The 17548-nt window shown below is 45.3% G+C and overlaps 1 protein-coding gene across 4 annotated transcripts in view; it reads left to right on the top strand.

The window, feature by feature from the left end:
* Positions 1–17548, top strand: part of VRK1 (VRK serine/threonine kinase 1) — a 158194-nt gene that overhangs the window by 14466 nt on the left and 126180 nt on the right. For all 4 annotated transcript variants that reach the window (XM_030215163.1, XM_030215162.1, XM_030215161.1 and 1 more), the window contains exon 2: positions 5541–5705. In XM_030215163.1, coding sequence (XP_030071023.1) covers positions 5546–5705 — 160 coding nt within the window. In that variant the 5' untranslated portion in view covers positions 5541–5545. The remainder of the gene's footprint in view (positions 1–5540; positions 5706–17548) is intronic.

Raw genomic sequence — 17548 nt, 5'->3', positions numbered from 1 at the left:
TGGAATCCCTAGTTGTGGTGGTATGGCACATTTTCTGTGTTTAAATTCCAGTAGCAAATATTTACCTAGCCACAACAAAATGAATGGGGAAATATATATAAATACCCCCCCCCCCCCCCCCCAATAAGCCATCAAGAGAAATTCAGAATATATGGTCAGAACACAGAGACTGCAGGACCTTACTTTGGTTTCTGTCAAATGCAGACGTTTCAAATGTTTTGGCCATCAGTTTGGCATCTATCTTGTTCTCCAATAAAACTGGCAACTCTGAATTCCTAGAAATCCTCTAGCATAGCTGTGACATCCTTAAGAAGGCATGTATCTTATCACTGTACATAACTACCTTTTGGTTCTGCTCAGTCTGAAGCAATGTTCCCTCTAAGCTGTACAGGAGCCCTCAGCTACTTTTCTGCTGTTTGGGGGGGGGGGGGGGGGTTCAATATTGTGCTGGCACACTAGGGACAGACAAGTTCCCTGATGTCCTGCAGAGCTTGGCCCTCCCTCACTATTGAATATTTATTAGGATTTATTACCACCTTTTTGAAGGAATTCACTCAAAGTGGTGTACAGTATGTAATTCAGAAATAGCACCTCCCTACTGACAGGCAGGTAGGTGGAGGACTGCTGCACAGCATACAGGGTACACTAGTCTGAAGTCTTCAGGTTGTTGACATAAGAGCCAGCTCTGTTGGGCACCCCCAATATTGAGCAAATGCCTTCACTTTGTCCAAGTATGGGTATTTTGCCATGGGTTGGGCACCCCTCAGGCATTTGAAGTTGGTTTCTAGGGCTATTGAGCCACCTTTTATAGGAGGCAGTTTTAGAAAGAGCTCCACAAGAGGATGTGGTGTAAAAGGGCAATTTTAGAAGAGAAAGTATACTGTATAAACCAGTGGTTGCAGGTGTACACATTTATGCCTTGACCAGAGTAAGGCAGCCATATGTGTATACATACCCAGTTATGCACATTATGCTTTAAATGTATTCATTGCAAACGGCAAATCGTGCCCACCTTCGGCCTCAGGAACGTCTTTCTACATATACAAAAGTAGTATCTGGGGTACAGTGTCTGACCCCCCCCCCCAAACAAATGATAAACTCCGTAAGTACAATAAAATTAGAAGTAAGTCATACTGGTGACACTTAAAACTGCAAATTAATAGGATATGTTATTTACCTATTAAATATATTATTTACATATTAAATAAGACTATAAACATATAAAAATAGAAAACTTATTGCATAAATTGTCTGAAAATGACAACTCAAAAAATAGACTTTTTTAAAAACTTTACTTTGATATAATTGTTTTACCACAAATAGTGAATATGAAACTGAGTTACATATGAACATTTTTGTTACAAAATTAGAATCAATACTATAAATCAGTTCTTGTCATTTTAGATCTAATTATACCAGTGGCTCAATTAGATTTAAAATGACACAAGAATCAATTTATGCTGTTCAAAGTTGCACTTTCATAACAAATACCTACATTTTTTAAATGTTGGTACAATGTGTTTTTTTTTTTTTTTAGAATTGTTACTTTCAGATATAATTTACTCTATTTTGGAGTTGTCATTTTATCCAATAAGTTTTTTTCTTTAAATATTAGTCCTAATCATGTAATATGAATTTGCCTTTCCTATTGCGGATTTAAATGTTGCTAACAGTATGGCTTTCCTTTTTTGATTTTATTGTTTTTTTTTTTGTTCGTTTTAGATATTGTACCCTGTTGGAGGTGTTGCTGAAATGTGGCCATGTCAGTGTGCCATGCTAATCTTGTTTTCTTGGCATTCTTGTGCTGCTTCATGTTTCTTAGTACTAGGTCACTGTGATCACTTTTTTTTCATCTATCTATCTATAACCAGATTTTACACACAGCCTTTTCTTGTTATCCTCTTAGCTGTCCATTTTAAAATCAGCTTGATTTTTCTGCCTTAGTGGAGCTCTGATCTACCTTCCACTTCAGCTAAAAGGGTTGCCTAAGTTAAAGCAGTGGTCTTGATTAAGTCGAGAGCAACTTTGGATCTGAAGGGACTGAATGAGAGCTGATATTTTCCCATATGGGGCCACAGCACTGTTGATCAGTCTTTCTGTCCAACCCCGTTACCTAGGTTACCGGTCTATCGAACCGCCTCCATGTCTTCACCCCATACCTATGTACCTCAAGTCAGTCTAACTTTCTCAAATTCTCTGTACAGATACATATTAATTTTTATTTTTTTTTTTTAAGGTAACAAATCTGGATTTTTAAATTTTATTTGTATAATGTCTTCATGCTGGAATGTGAGGAATAACAATGAATGTTTGGGTAACTAGAGTAGAAATACTCTAATCTATTAACATTGGCGCATTTTCCTAGAAATTCTAACATGGTTCAGGAAGATGTCTGTTGTACACACAATCAGTAGTCAGGTAAATTGTAATGAACCAGTCTTGTATAATACAAACCATGTGGACCTGGCTTTACAAGAATCTTCTGTGTATTGGACCATATGTACTTTAAGCCGTACCATGATGAATCACTATTGACCATGGATACCATAGAATGCTTTTATGAAAACAAAAACAGCTTGAAGGCTGTTCTTTAAGAGCAGGACAGTGCAAAACTGACTTCAAAAACAAGGTGTAGGAAAGCATGCCTGCTGCTCCCTCACTTGTATTACTTGTATTCTTTGTAATTCAGATGTTCATTGGTTAATTTTTCCTCCTTTCCCTTTCACGATATTTATTTATTTTATTTTTTTTACATTTGTACCCCGCGCTTTCCCACTCATGGCAGGCTCAATGCAGCTTACATGGGGCAATGGAGGGTTAAGTGACTTGCCCAGAGTCACAAGGAGCTGCCTGTGCCTGAAGTGGGAATCGAACTCAGTTCCCCAGGACCAAAGTCTACCACCCTAACCACTAGGCCACTCCTCCACTGTTGCTACTATTTGAGATTCTACATGGAATGTCGCTATTCCACTAGCAACATTCCATGTAGAAGTCGGCCCTTGCAGCTCACCAATGTGGCCGCGCAGGCTTCTGCTTCTGTGAGTCTGACGTGCAGGACGTCACACTCACAGAAACAGAAGCCTGTGCAGCCTTCTACATGGAATGTTGCTAGTGGAATAGCAGCATTCCATGTAGAATCTCCAATAGTAGCAACATTCCATGTAGAATCTCCAATAGTATCTATTTTATTTTTGTTACATTTGTACCCTGCGCTTTCCCACTCATGGCAGGCTCAATGCGGCTTACATGGGGCAATGGAGGGTTAAGTGACTTGCCCAGAGTCACAAGGAGCTGCTGTTGCAAATGTAGATTCTCAGGTAAACATACTGTCACACTTTTTTTTTTTTTTTTACAACATTTATTTATTTATTGCATTTGTATTGTTTCCCTGCTCAGGCATTGTGAACAGAGACTAGTCTAAAGTTCAGATTCAAGAGGTGGTTCCTCTGAAGTTCCAGTTAGCACAGTCAGAACATCATCACTGGCGGCAGAGGTTATCAATGCTGCTTAATAAACTCCTTGTACTTCATTGTGTTGAATCTAGGCTCACACTTTTTTTGTTAGCACCTGTACAAATGAATTGTAGTCCATTTCAAAAGGTTGGGAGTTTTAGAGGTGACCCCCCCCCCCCCCCTTCTGATATTTTTTTTTTTGGAACGTGATGACTAATTCTGTAGTCTTGTTTTCAAAAGCAGTTACAGCTCGTGTTGCTAGGAAGTTAGTTTCCTTTGCAACTGGAAATTTTAGTGTGTTCAGATGACATGTCAGTCAAAAAAAAAAATGCCTACTTGATTATCCACGCTGGATTTTCTAAGTCTGTCTTTTTTTTTTTTTTTTTTTGTTTCAAAGAATTAATGAATTTCAGGAAGGAAACTCAAATCTTTCAAGGACCTTTTTCATAAAATAACATCTCACTTTTTTTTAAATCTAAAAACTAGGTCATTGTACTCTCATACTCCTTTACTAAGTAAGGCACAAGCAAAGTATAATGCAAGTATTCAGTATCTGAATCTATTTTCAGCTTTCAATCATGATTCTGCAGGAACACCTTAAGCTTTCCCAGTTCATTAGAATATTTTTTTTTTGTGTTCCTAATATTTTACATGGTCTTATGTCAACTGATGGCAAGACTGGGTTCCCAAAGAAATCACCTACTAAAAATCAGTTTTTCCATCAAAACTGTTGTAATTTGAGTGTAGCTGGTGCTGTAATTCCGGTAAATTACATTTAGGTATAACATATCATATTACCACAATTGAGCCCTAATTAAATTAATTGTAAATTGCAGTCTTTAATTTGAAGTAATTAACCTTAGATGCAGGAGATTTGCAAAACTTGGTCTTTCAAAAGATTTATGCTCCTAACTTTGGGGTCCTTTTACTTTATCTTGTTGGGCGGACTGGATGGATCGTGCAAGTCTTTTTCTGCCGTCATCTACTATGTTACTATAACCTGCATCTAGCTGTGTTAAAACTAGAGTGAAACCACAACTAACAGGGTAGCAAAAGGTAAGAGGAGATGCGTCTCCCTCATGTCCAGCATATCCTGTCTTCTAGCACCCTAGCTGCTGGACTTGTTTGCCTAGTGACTGCATAGTAACAAACTGCTGAGGCTCACTGTCTGATGTGACCTCACATATCACTGTTACAGAACCAGAAAGAGTCAAGACTTTGGGGGGGGGGGGGGGGGGTGGAGGAAGAGGGATACTTGTGTTGCACAAATTGCATGGGAATTGGTACAGCATGTAGCACTCACACTGGACTGAGAGACTTGGAGGCGTATTTTCGTAGCACTCACACTGGACTGAGAGACTTGGAGGTGTATTTTCAAAGCACTTAGACTTACAAAGTCATGTGGAGGGCCATTTTTGATATAACGTTTAAGTCAGACTTTGGACGTTCTGCGCTAAACGTCCCAAATCCAAATGGCAAATGCAACCGTCTTTGAAAAAAGCAAGGCTTTGTGCTTCTTTAGGCCATTTTTGAAAAGGCACAAAATCAAGCCATTGGGATGTAGAAGGGGCCTACTCTATTGCTGAAATTGCTGAGTTATTGAAGCTTTTAAGATAAGTGAAGAAAATTTTTTCTAAATTTTTTTTTTTCCTAAAGTTTTCCCCCTCCCCCCTATTTTCTATAAGGTTGTTTAAGTGATTAGAGATAATAAAGCTGTTGTGAGATTTTTTTTTTTTTTTTTTAAAGCTGATGCTGAGATAAGCGAGTCGTCAGGCAGCGGTCCTGATGTGAAAATAGTTGCTGCTGAATTTTTGTTTTTCGCAATTTCATGTATCATTTTAAGTTTCTCCTTGCATTGGTTTGAGTACATAAACTTGGAGGCAAGCAGCATGGAATCTTGCTTTTTTTATTTTTATTTTTTTGAAATACTGCTATTTTTGTGACTTGGATTGGCCATAAATGTCAGCAAGCCTTGAATTTGGCTGCAGTTTCATGAGTAACATGTTTTGTGGGTGGCCAGTTTGAGGCAGTCTAGAAACACTTGGAACATTTAGACAAGTTTGGTGTACTTTTTTTTTTTTTTTGCAGAGAAAATGCCTCCACCTAAGAAAGAGGCTGCTGGGAAGAGAGCGCCTGCAAAAAGAAAATTAGCTGAAGAATTTGCTCCTGGAGAAGTACTGACTGATTTAGCCAAAAAGCAGTGGAAGTTAGGAGCATCTGTAGGCCAGGGTGGCTTTGGACGACTGTACCTTGGTAAGTATTTGTGTACTGGCAAGCACTTTTTTATTAAATTCATATCTCTAATTTACTTTTTAACTTGACACCTTTGTTACATGTTATATTCTACATTTGTCATTTTGTACAGTACAATTTAAAGGAGAGCGCTACCTGACCTTAAAAATGCACCCATCATGTTAGGTATTCAGGTTCTCCGAGGATAAGCAGGCGGCTTGTTCTCAGTGATGGGTGCCGTCCACAGCAGCCCCCGGGATCGGAAATCTTCCTAGCAACAAAAGTTTGCTAGAGCCTTCGATCGCGTGCAGGCGTGGCCATCAACTTCCCGCCCGTCGTGCGAGAGCCCCGTCAGTTTTTTTTCTTTTTCCGCGGTAGAGAGCGGTTGTGTTAGCCGTCTCTCTCTGTGTGCCCTGATAAAAAAAACCTTCGGTTTTCTAGCGAGTTTTCGCACCTTTATTCTTTTTTCTTCCTCTGTTCTTGAAAAATTCTAGTAGTTCCCTTATTTTGTTAGAGTTGGGCCCTATTAAGTTTTAGTTTGCTGCTGTCGCGGCCCCTTTTGGGCTGTGCGTTCGCGTTCTCTTTTTGTGCCCTTTTTTCCTGGCACCATCGTGAATTTTGATTTTGCCACCGCTGTTTTTCCGTCCATGACATCGAGGATTCCCAGCGGCTTCAAGAAGTGCGGTCGGTGCAGCTGGGCAATCTCAGGTACCAATCCCCATTCGTGGTGTATCCAGTGCCTTGGGCCCGACCATCGCCCACACGTGTAAGTTGTGTCTCCGCCTTAAAAAGCGGACACAGGCGTCAGCGGGAACGTCTGTTTGGAGCCTTGCCAGGCCCGTCGGCGTCTACAGCGGTACCGAGGTCGGCGGCGTCGACATCGCCACCGGAGGTGGCATCAACATCAGGAGAGCAGGTAATACCTGTCCGGAGACCACCACACGCTGGGAGCAGTGAGCCGTCGAGTGGGTCTCCACCTGTCTCGAAGGCTTCGGCTGGGAAGGCCAACCAGGACCGACCGATGTCGGACCAGACCCCGAGGAGGCGTATGGATTCCACGTCGTCCTCGTCGGTACCGAGGAGTACCGATGCCGTGCATCGATCTCCTTCCACCCACGGTACCGGGAGTTCCGGGGCGTCGAGGGACTCGGCACCCGAGAAGCGTCGACGCCGGGAGGACCGCTCACCCTCCATCCAAGTGGTGTCTGTGCGTCAGTCTTCGGACAGTTCGGTACCGCCTCCTTGCTCTGCACAGGTTCTGCCTTTCCTGGCAGATACTCTAGACGAGCGCCTCCGAGCCATTCTTCCAGGTCTCCTGGAGGGGCTGCTGCGTCAGTCTGTTCCGGTACCGGGGGTGCTTGCGCCTTCGGTACCATTGATGGAAGCGGCAGCTGGCTCTGTGGTGCGGTCCCCGACGCAGATTCCGCTTGCGGCTTCGGCCTTGGCTGCCACCCAGGTCGACTCCCCGTCGACATCGCTGGAGGGAGCTTCATCGCCGCCGGCACGGAAGTTGACTTTTTAACGTCATTGAGGACGTGGTTCCTCCGAGTCGAGACGGGCCCGGTTTCGGACTGCAGTTCGTGAACTCTTGTCCGACACAGAGGAGGAGGCCTCGCGGGGAGAAGAGGATCCCAGATATTTCTCTTCTGAGGAGTCTTGTGGTCTTCCTTCTGATCCCACTCCTTCGCCTGAAAGGAAGCTTTCTCCCCCGGAGAGTCTTTCTCCTCCTTTGTGCGGGAAATGTCTGTGGCTATTACCTTCCCGGTGGTATCTGAGGATGAGCCCAGGGTCGAGATGTTCGAGGTCCTTGACTATCCTTCACCACCTAAGGAGTCGTCCACTGTTCCTCTGCATAATGTCCTCAAGCAGACATTGCTGAAGAACTGGACGAAACTACTATCTAATCCCACTATCCCCAAGAAAGCGGAGTCCCAGTGTCGAATCCATGGAGAACCTGAGTTGATGAAGTCGCAGTTACCTCACGACTCTATGGTTGTGGATTCTGCTCTCGAGAGCCAAAAGTTCTAGAGATTTTACCTCGGCGCCCCCGGGACGAGAATCTAGAACTCTGGACTCTTTTGGGAGGAAGGCCTATTAGTCCTCTATGCTCGTGTCCAAAATTCAGTCCTACCAGCTCTACATGAGCATCCACTTGCGGAACAATGTGAAGCAACTGGCGGACTTGGTTGATCAGCTCCCTTCGGAGGTGGTCAGGCAGCTTGAAGGCGTGTCGTAAATTCCTGTCCAGGGGTGCTTGCGACTCTTTTGATGTTGCATCTAGGGCCGCTGCTCAAGGTATAGTGATGCGCAGACTCTCATGGCTGCGTGCCTCTGACCTGGACAATAGAGTCCAGCAGCGGCTAGCGGATGTTCCTTGCCGGGGGGATAATATTTTTGGCGAGGAAGTCGAGCAAGTGGTCGACCAGCTCATCCAGCGGGAAACCGCCCTCGACAATCTCTCCCACTGGGTGCCTTCAGCATCTACCTCATCAGGTAGACGTTTTTTCTGGGGAAGGCGGAATACTCCCTATGCTTACAACAAGCGTAGGTACAATCCACCTTCTCGACAGCCTTCTCGGGCTCAACCCCAGCGCGCTCATTCTCGTCAACAGCGTGCGCCCACACAGGACCCCGCAGCTCCCCAGCAAAAGCAAGGGACAGGCTTTTGACTGGCTCCAGTTGAGCATAGCCGCTATTAGTGTCTGTGCTGGACGATCTGCTGGTGGGGGGGGGGAGGTTAAAATTTTTTCACCAAAGGTGGCCTCTCATAACCTACGATCGGTGGGTTCTTCAAATAGTCCGGTTCGGATACTCCCTCAATTTGACCTCCATACCTCCAAATTGCCCACCGGGAGCTCAGTCCTTCAGCTTCCAGCACAGGCAGGTACTTGCAGAGAAACTCTCCGCCCTTCTCAGCGCCAGTGCAGTCGAGCCCGTTCCACCAGGGCAAGAAGGGCTGGGATTCTATTCCAGGTACTTCCTTGTGCAAAAGAAAACGGGGGGGGGGGGGGGGGGGGCTGCGTCCCATCCTAGACCTAAGGGGCCTGAACAAATATGTGGTCCGAGGAAAATTTCAGGATGCTTTCCCTGGGCACCCTTCTTCCCATGATTCAGAAAAACGACTGGCTATGCTCTCTGGACTTAAAGGATGCTTGTACGCACATCCCGATACTGCCAGCTCACAGGCAGTATCTACGATTCCGTCTGGGAACACAGCACTTTCAGTATTGTGTGCAGCCCTTTGGGCTCGCATCTGTGCCCAGGGTGTTTACCAAATGCCTGACGGTAGTTGCAGCGTCGCTACGTAGACTGGGAGTGCATGTGTTCCCTTATCTCGACGATTGGCTGGTGAAGAACACTTCAGAGGCAGTCTACAGTCCATGCAGATGACTATTCAACTCCTGGAGCTACTGGGGTTTGTCATAAATTACCCAAAGTCCCATCTTCTTCCAGTTCGAAACTAGAATTCATAGGAGTTCTGCTGGATTCACAGACGGCTCATGCCTATCTTCTGGAGGCGAGGGTGGACAACCTTCTGGCTCTTGTTTCATTGGCCAGAGCGTCTCAGCAGGTCACAGCTTGGCAGATATTGAGACTACTAGGCCATATGGCCTCCACAGTCCATGTGACTCCCATGGCCCGTCTTAACATGAGATCAGCTCAATGGACCCTAGCTTCCCAGTGGTTTCAGGCTGCAGGGAATCTAGAGGATGCAATCCAGCTACCCACCACATTTCACAATTCCCTTCAGTGGTGGACAATTCGGTCCAATTTGACTTTGGGACGTCCCTTTCAAATTCCTCAGCCACAAAAAGTGCTGACTACAGATGCATCTCTCCTGGGGTGGGGAGCCCATGTAGATGGGTTTCACACTCAAGGAGCTTGGTCCATCCAGGAATCAGGTCTTCAGATCAATCTCCTGGAGTTGCGAGCGATCTGGAACGCTCTAAGGGCTTTCAGAGATCAGCTGTCCAATCAAATTATTCAAATTCAGACAGGTTGCCATGTATTACGCCAACAAGCATGGGAGCACCGATCTCGCCCCCTGCGTCGGGAAGCCATCCAGATGTGGTTATGGGCTCATGCTCACAGTATGCTTCTCCAAACCACGTATCTGGCAGGCGTAAACAGCGGTCTGGCTGACAGGTTGAGCAGGATAATGCAACCTCACGAGTGGTTGCTCAACTCGGGCATGGTACGTAAGATCTTCCGAGCGTGGGGCACCCCCTCGGTGGATCTTTTTGCCACTCAGACCAATCACAAGGTCCCTCAGTTCTGTTCCAGACTTCAGGCCCATGACAGACTAGCGTCGGATCTTTGGTGGGAAAGACTTTGTTGAAATTCAAGCAAGACCGCGGAACCATGATTCTGATAGCTCCTTTTTGTCCTTGTCAGATCTGGTTCCCTCTTCTTCTGGAGTTGTCCTCCAAAGAACCATGGAGATTGGACCTATTACTGGCTAAATCCAGAGGTCAATATTCCATCCTCATTCTTCTTGATCTTTCCGCTGCTTTTGACACTGTCGATCACAGCATACTTCTCGATACCCTGTCCTCACTTGGATTCCAGGGCTCTGTCCTTTCCTGGTTCTCTTCCTACCTCTCCCTCCGCACCTTTAGTCTTCACTCTGGTGGATCCTCTTCTACTTCTATCCCTCTGCCTGTCGGCGTACCTCAGGGTTCTGTTCTTGGTCCCCTCCTCTTTTCTATCTACACTTCTTCCCTTGGTTCATTAATCTCATCCCATGGCTTTTCCTACCATCTCTATGCTGATGACTCCCAAATCTACCTTTCTACCCCTGATATCTCACCTTGCATCCAAACCAAAGTTTCAGCGTGCTTGTCTGACATTGCTGTCTGGATGTCTCAACGCCACCTGAAATTAAATATGACCAAAACCGAGCTTCTCATTTTCCCCCCCAAACCCACCTCCCCGCTCCCCCCGTTTTCTATTTCTGTTGATGGCTCTCTCATTCTCCCTGTCTCCTCAGCTCGAAACCTTGGGGTCATCTTTGATTCTTCTCTCTCCTTCTCTGCTCATATCCAGTAGATTGCCAAGACCTGTCGTTTCTTTCTTTACAACATCCGTAAAATCCGCCCCTTTCTTTCCGAGCACTCTACCAAAACCCTCATCCACACCCTTGTCACCTCTCGTTTAGACTACTGCAATCTGCTTTTTGCTGGCCTCCCACTTAGTCACCTCTCCCCTCTCCAGTCGGTTCAAAACTCTGCTGCCCGTCTCATCTTCCGCCAGGGTCGCTTTACTCATACTACCCATCTCCTCAAGACCCTTCACTGGCTCCCTAACCGTTTTCGCATCCTGTTCAAACTTCTTCTACTAACCTATAAATGTACTCACTCTGCTTCTCCCCAGTATCTCTCCACACTCGTCCTTCCCTACACCCCTTCCCGTGCACTCCGCTCCATGGATAAATCCTTCTTATCTGTTCCCTTCTCCACTACTGCCAACTCCAGACTTCGCGCCTTCCGTCTCGCTGCACCCTACGCCTGGAATAAACTTCCTGAGCCCCTACGTCTTGCCCCGTCCTTGGCCACCTTTAAATCTAGACTTAAAGCCCACCTCTTTAACATTGCTTTTGACTCGTAACCACTTGCCTCCACCTACCCTCCTCTCTTCCTTCCTGTTCACATTAATTGATTTGATTTGCTTACTTTATTTATTTTTTGTCTATTAGATTGTAAGCTCTTTGAGCAGGGACTGTCTTTCTTCTATGTTTGTGCAGCGCTGCGTATGCCTTGTAGCGCTGTAGTAGTAGTAGTAGTGTTTTCCAATCCCCATTACTCAGAACGAGGGGGCACTTCTGCATCCCAACTTCCAGTTTCTGGCTCTCACGGCCTGGATGTTGAGAGCGTTGACTTCGCCTCCTTGGGTCTTTCGGAGGGTGGCCGAGTCTTGCTTGCTTTCAGGAAAGATTCCACTAAAACGTTACTCTTTCAAATGGAGGAGGTTTGCCGTCTCGTGTGACAGCAAGGCCCTAGATCCTCGCTTTTGTCCTACACAGACCCTGCTTGAATATCTTCTACACTTATCAGAGTCTGGTCTCAAGACCAACTCCGTAAGGGTTCACCTTAGTGCAATTAGTGCTTATCATCAACGTGTAGAGGGTAAGCGTATCTCTGGACAGCCTTTAGTTCACTTCATGAGAGGTTTGTTTTTGTCAAAGCCCTCTGTCAAACCTCCACTAGTGTCATGGGATCTCAACGTCATTCTCACCCAGCTGATAAAGCCTCCTTTTGAGCCACTGAATTCCTGCCATCTTAAGTATTTGACCTGGAAGGTCATTTTCTTGGTGGCTGTTACTTCAGCTCGTAGGGTCAGTGAGCTTCAAGCCTTGGTAGCCCATGCTCCCTATACTAAATTTCATCATAACAGAGTAGCCCTCCGCACTCACCCTAAGTTCTTGCCGAAGGTGGTGTCTAGTTCCATCTGAACCACTCAATTGTCTTGCCAACATTTTTTCCCTGTCCTCATACCCGCCCTGCTGAACATCAGTTGCATACATTGGACTGCAAGAGAGCATTCCGCTTCTATGTGGAGCGGACAAGCCCCTTCAGTCAGTCTGCCCAAATGTTTGTTTTCTTTCGATCCCAACAGAAGGGGAGTTGCTGTCGGGAAACGCACCATTTCCAATTGGCTAGCAGATTGCATTTCCTTCACTTACGCCCAAGCTGGGATGGCTCTTGAGGGTCGTGTCACGGCTCATAGTGTTCGAGCCATGGCAGCGCAGGGACCCACTTGAAGTCAGCCACTATAGAAGAGATCCGCAAAGCTGCGACGTGGTCTTCAGTCCGCACATTCACATCTCATTACTGCCTTTAGCAGGATACCCAACGTGACAGTCGGTTCAGGCAGTCGGTGCTGCAGAATCTGTTTGGGGTTTAGAATCCAACTCCTTCCCCCTAGGCCCATTTTTGTTTTGTTCCAGGCTGCACTCTGTTAAATGTTTTCTTCGTAGGTCAATCCTTGTTATGTCCTCGCCGTTGTGAGGCCCAATTGACCTTTCTTTGTTGTTTTGAGTGAGCCTGGGGGCTAAGGATACCCACATGTGAGAACAAGCAGCCTGCTTGTCCTCGGAGAAAAGGCAAGTCACTGCATCCAGTTCAGTCAGGCTAGCCAAAAACAGCTGAGGTGGAGGGGTTCGAAGGTCAGGAGTTGAAGATAAATCAATAGCTGATGTAACACCTTACCACCTGGTAAAGGGTGTGCAACTTGCCCCTGGGAGCAGACTCTCAGCCGTACAAAAGTCCATGGAGCCAGAATGCAAAGAGGGTTGCATCTGTGACTCTGGATAAACATGGAATTTCTCTTTTTCATCACCATATCATTGGAAAGGTGAGAGCAGTCCTTACACCACTGTTGCCAATCATGACTAAGCTGGAAACTACCCTGCTTGGGCACCCACCCTGTTTGTTTACCTAGCAGCCAATATGCCTAAATAACTTTTTTTTTTAACCCCTGAAGGCCTCAATGGCAGTCTTGTATATCTTGGTCGAGGAATAATAACCATCTCCACAAGGTAGAGAAATCTTTCCTAACCCTCTCAATAAGCTTCTACCCTGTGACCTTGCCCAAATCATTCCTACCCAGATGATCAAGATCATGCAGAGCTAGCTTGCCCTCTGTGAGAGCCTAGCTGTGGCAGGATCTGATCCTAGAGCATGCCACATATACCCATCCAGGCGACCACCACTCCCGTGTCTTCCAAAGCCAGGTGAGGTCCATATGACCAAACACGGGTTCGCTGGAACACCCAAAATGCAAAGGCATGGCCCACAACCCAGACCATTTTGACGTCATCACCCCCAGCACATTAATCTATAAGAAGAAAAAAGTGAGTGAGCCGCCACCACTACCCCATTCTCCAGGCAGATATATTTGGCATATGCCTTGGATGTTCATCTTCCAATCCATTGAATCACCCCAGGAGCCAACCCTGCAGCAACAGCCCCCATCGGAGCTCCAATCAGAATGAAACCCATACTCCTGGGGGCTAAGGCCTAAAGCCTCCAATGCCCACCACAGCATGGCCACAAATTGGAGGGAATCGGTGTACACCAAAAATAAAAATAAAAAAAAGTACCCCCTGCTGGCACAGTTCCCAAAAGGAACGTACATTTTTGCAGCGGGCACGTTATAGCCGTGGGAAATCCCTCAGCCGCAACATCTCCCCCTTTCCTCTTTGGTCAGCTTAGTCTGCCTTACCCTAATGAACAGTACATCACCCGTTTTATATACATGTTCATGAAGAAGACCAGACCCCCCAGCCCACTGCCTGTCCAGAATGAACCACCAGTTCATCTATCCATAGTGCCCCCAAAAAATGACAAAATGAAAGCTTTGTGGAAAAACAGCATGTCCCAGCACCCACCATACATCTTTGTGGTTCTATGGTGATTTGCTAATGTGGCCAATTGATGGACCCATCCTGCTAATCCCCATTTAATGAGGAAACTACCCACAGGATTGCTCCATTCCTGCTGCTTCTGGATAAAGGAAAAACCCATCAGATCTGCAACCACCGCTGAGGTGAGATCTTCCCCACCCCATAGACAGAGGATAAAGTCGAGTAATAAGTCGTCCTGTGCCTTACCCCCTACTCCAGCTCTTACTCTGGGAAAGAGCCCACAGTTTTCAGTCTTCTCTGGTAGGACACCCACATCCCAGTCACTACAGAGTATTGCAGCAATTGCTGTGCTTCACCACCCTCAGCTTCCACAGGTGCTTTGGAATGCCCTCTATCATTGCTCACAGAGCTAGAGTTCTGAACGTCAACCACTTGGAGTGAGACAAGGCATCAGCAATTAAATTACTGGTGCCTGGAATATGCCTCACACGTGCTGTAACATCTATCTGAAAACAAGCCAAAACAAAAAAACCTGCAGCAAATCCAACACCTCTACAACTGCCAAATTATCACAGCAAAATACCAGTCGCCAATCCTGTAACTTCTCACCCCAGACCTCCAGCACTACCACTAAAGGAAACAGCTCCAAGAATGTGATGCTCAGGCCTTCCTTGCATAGTTCAGTTGGCCAAGTTGCTGCTACCCATTCACTTCCAAAATATGCGCCAAAATCCTCGCCACTAGCAGCATCTGTAAATAGCTGAAGCTCATGCAAAGAAACTGCCTCCTCCTGTCAATACACAATGCCTTTGAAGTGTTCCAAAAAGGTGGCCCACAGCTGGAGATTCTCCCACATAGGTTTAAAGACTAATGAAGTGTTGGTTTTCAGACCCCTCTAGTAGCGACGTAAGCACTGCACAAAAATCTGACCCATTGGGATAACCCTAGTAGCAAACTTTTTAAGCTGCTGCAATCTGTCTGCTTGACCAGCAAACAAAAAATCATCTAAATGGATCAAATTGTCCCTACTGAAGTTTGCATGTTGCCCAATGTAAAAGATGATATATGCACAGAAGACCTGCAATCTTTGCACACTCGAAAGCACACAGGAAATGGCAAAAATTAAGTCTCTTGAAAATGCTTAGTGTCCCAAATTTAATTGTACAACTGTATAGACACGGCACAGCCATGTTTCAGCTGACTGGCGTACCTTAGGAGTTCATCTTTGTGTTTTAACTCAGATTGTACAATGTAAATCAAAACATTAAGATAAAATTAAAATATAATTAAAAGCAGTACATACAATTAAATGAACTGCAAAAATGACACAATCAAGAGAAAAGTAATATACGTCAGTAAAACTGAAATTAAATAAGATACATACGTATTGTGAAACTATAGAACTGCACTAACAATTTATAAGATTGTGAACTGTGAGAAGATTGAATCTCTAAGATTACTTAATTAAACATAAAACCATACTTGTACATTTAAAATGATTTAAGATGGATTTGTAGAACAATTTACACTTCATATCAAACAATACATGTCAAAAATACAAAAATATATATGTATTCAAATTGCAAACATATGTGATATGTACAAAACCCCCAAAATGTGTAAATACATATGACATGGATAGATGTGTAAATGTGTAATAAATTGTATATACCTCTCGAAGATGGAAAGGACAGTGTTTCTTTTGAAAGATGAATACCTGTGTAGAAACTGGTATGGTAGTACCATAAGTGGAGAACGATGTAGGAGTATGTAAAAAGGAACTGAGTATGAAAAATGGGGATGAAGAAATGGTGTGAATACCCATGTTCAAAAAAAATCCGCAATCAAGCGGAGAACTCGAACGCCCCACGGGAAAACACAGATATAGGTAAAAAGTGGGATGTTTGACCACGGAAATACAAATCCTGGAGACAATATCATAAAAACTTCTTTATTGAAGAAAAGACTCGACACAACTGTTGTTTCGGCCTACATGCCTGCATCAGGAGTCTATAAAAACATATACAGAATCAAATAAATAAAACATTCAAATGAGTAATAAATATGCAATAAGAGGTCAACATATAATAAAATACAACAATAAATAATAATGATGAACGTAAAGTCTCTAAGTGACGTATACACAGATTATGCATATGTGGGATGTTATAATATCACCAAAAAATTACCAAAAAAATTACACAAAATGGTCGTGTAAATAAATAATTGTAAGAGGGACTAAATATAGGAAGGACTAAGCATTCAAAAAATGTAAAAATAGAACATACTATCTTAAAATACATGCATATATGAAGGACAATAGATAAAATATCCATGAGGCATTATATGGAAACTTATATATACTAAAGCATATAATAAAAAGCAGCATCATACAAATACGCGCACAGCTTATGTTGAAACAAGGAAAACATACAGAAGTAAAACATGCTGTCTTCAAAATGCAAATATAAGAGACTTTGAATAAAAAACCAAGTAAAAATCATACAACCAACATCATGTATACAGGAGAAAACGTAAGACCAACATCATATATAAACAAAAGAAGGATAAACAAAATATTCTCCGAGGACAAGCAGGCTGCTTGTTCTCACGACTGGGTGACGTCCGCGGCAGCCCCCACCAACCGGAAAGAAGCTTCGCGGGACGGTCGGCACGCAGGGCACGCCCACCGCGCATGCGCGGCCGTCTTCCCGCCCGTGCGCGACCGCTCCCGCCTACCTACGCAAGCTGGGAGTGCACGTGTTCCCATATCTCGACGATTGGCTGGTCAAGAACACCTCGGAGGCAGGAGCCCTCCGGTCCATGCAGTGCACTATTCACCTTCTGGAGCTGCTGGGGTTTGTGATAAATTACCCAAAGTCCCATCTCCAGCCAACTCAGTCTCTGGAATTCATAGGAGCGCTGCTGAATTCCCAGACGGCTCAGGCCTACCTTCCCGAAGCGAGGGCCACCAATCTCTTGGCCCTGGCTTCGCAGACCAGAGCGTCTCAGCAGATCACAGCTCGGCAGATGTTGAGACTTCTGGGTCATATGGCCTCCACAGTTCATGTGACTCCCATGGCTCGTCTTCACATGAGATCTGCTCAATGGACCCTAGCTTCCCAGTGGTTCCAAGCCACCGGGAATCTAGAAGATGTCATCCGCCTCTCCACCAGTTGCCGCACTTCACTGCTCTGGTGGACCATCCGGACCAATTTGACCCTGGGACGTCCATTCCAAATTCCGCAGCCCACGAAAGTGCTGACGACGGATGCATCTCGCCTGGGGTGGGGAGCCCATGTCGATGGGCTTCACACCCAGGGTCTGTGGTCCCTCCAGGAAAAGGATCTGCAGATCAACCTCCTGGAGCTCCGAGCGATCTGGAACGCACTGAAGGCTTTCAGAGATCGGCTGTCCTGCCAAATTATCCAAATTCGGACAGACAATCAGGTTGCAATGTATTACGTCAACAAGCAGGGGGGCACCGGATCTCGCCCCC

The sequence above is a fragment of the Microcaecilia unicolor genome, chromosome 9 (assembly GCF_901765095.1).
Source record: "Microcaecilia unicolor chromosome 9, aMicUni1.1, whole genome shotgun sequence".
Lineage (NCBI taxonomy): Eukaryota > Metazoa > Chordata > Amphibia > Gymnophiona > Siphonopidae > Microcaecilia > Microcaecilia unicolor.
This window is presented reverse-complemented; position numbering and strand designations above follow the sequence as displayed.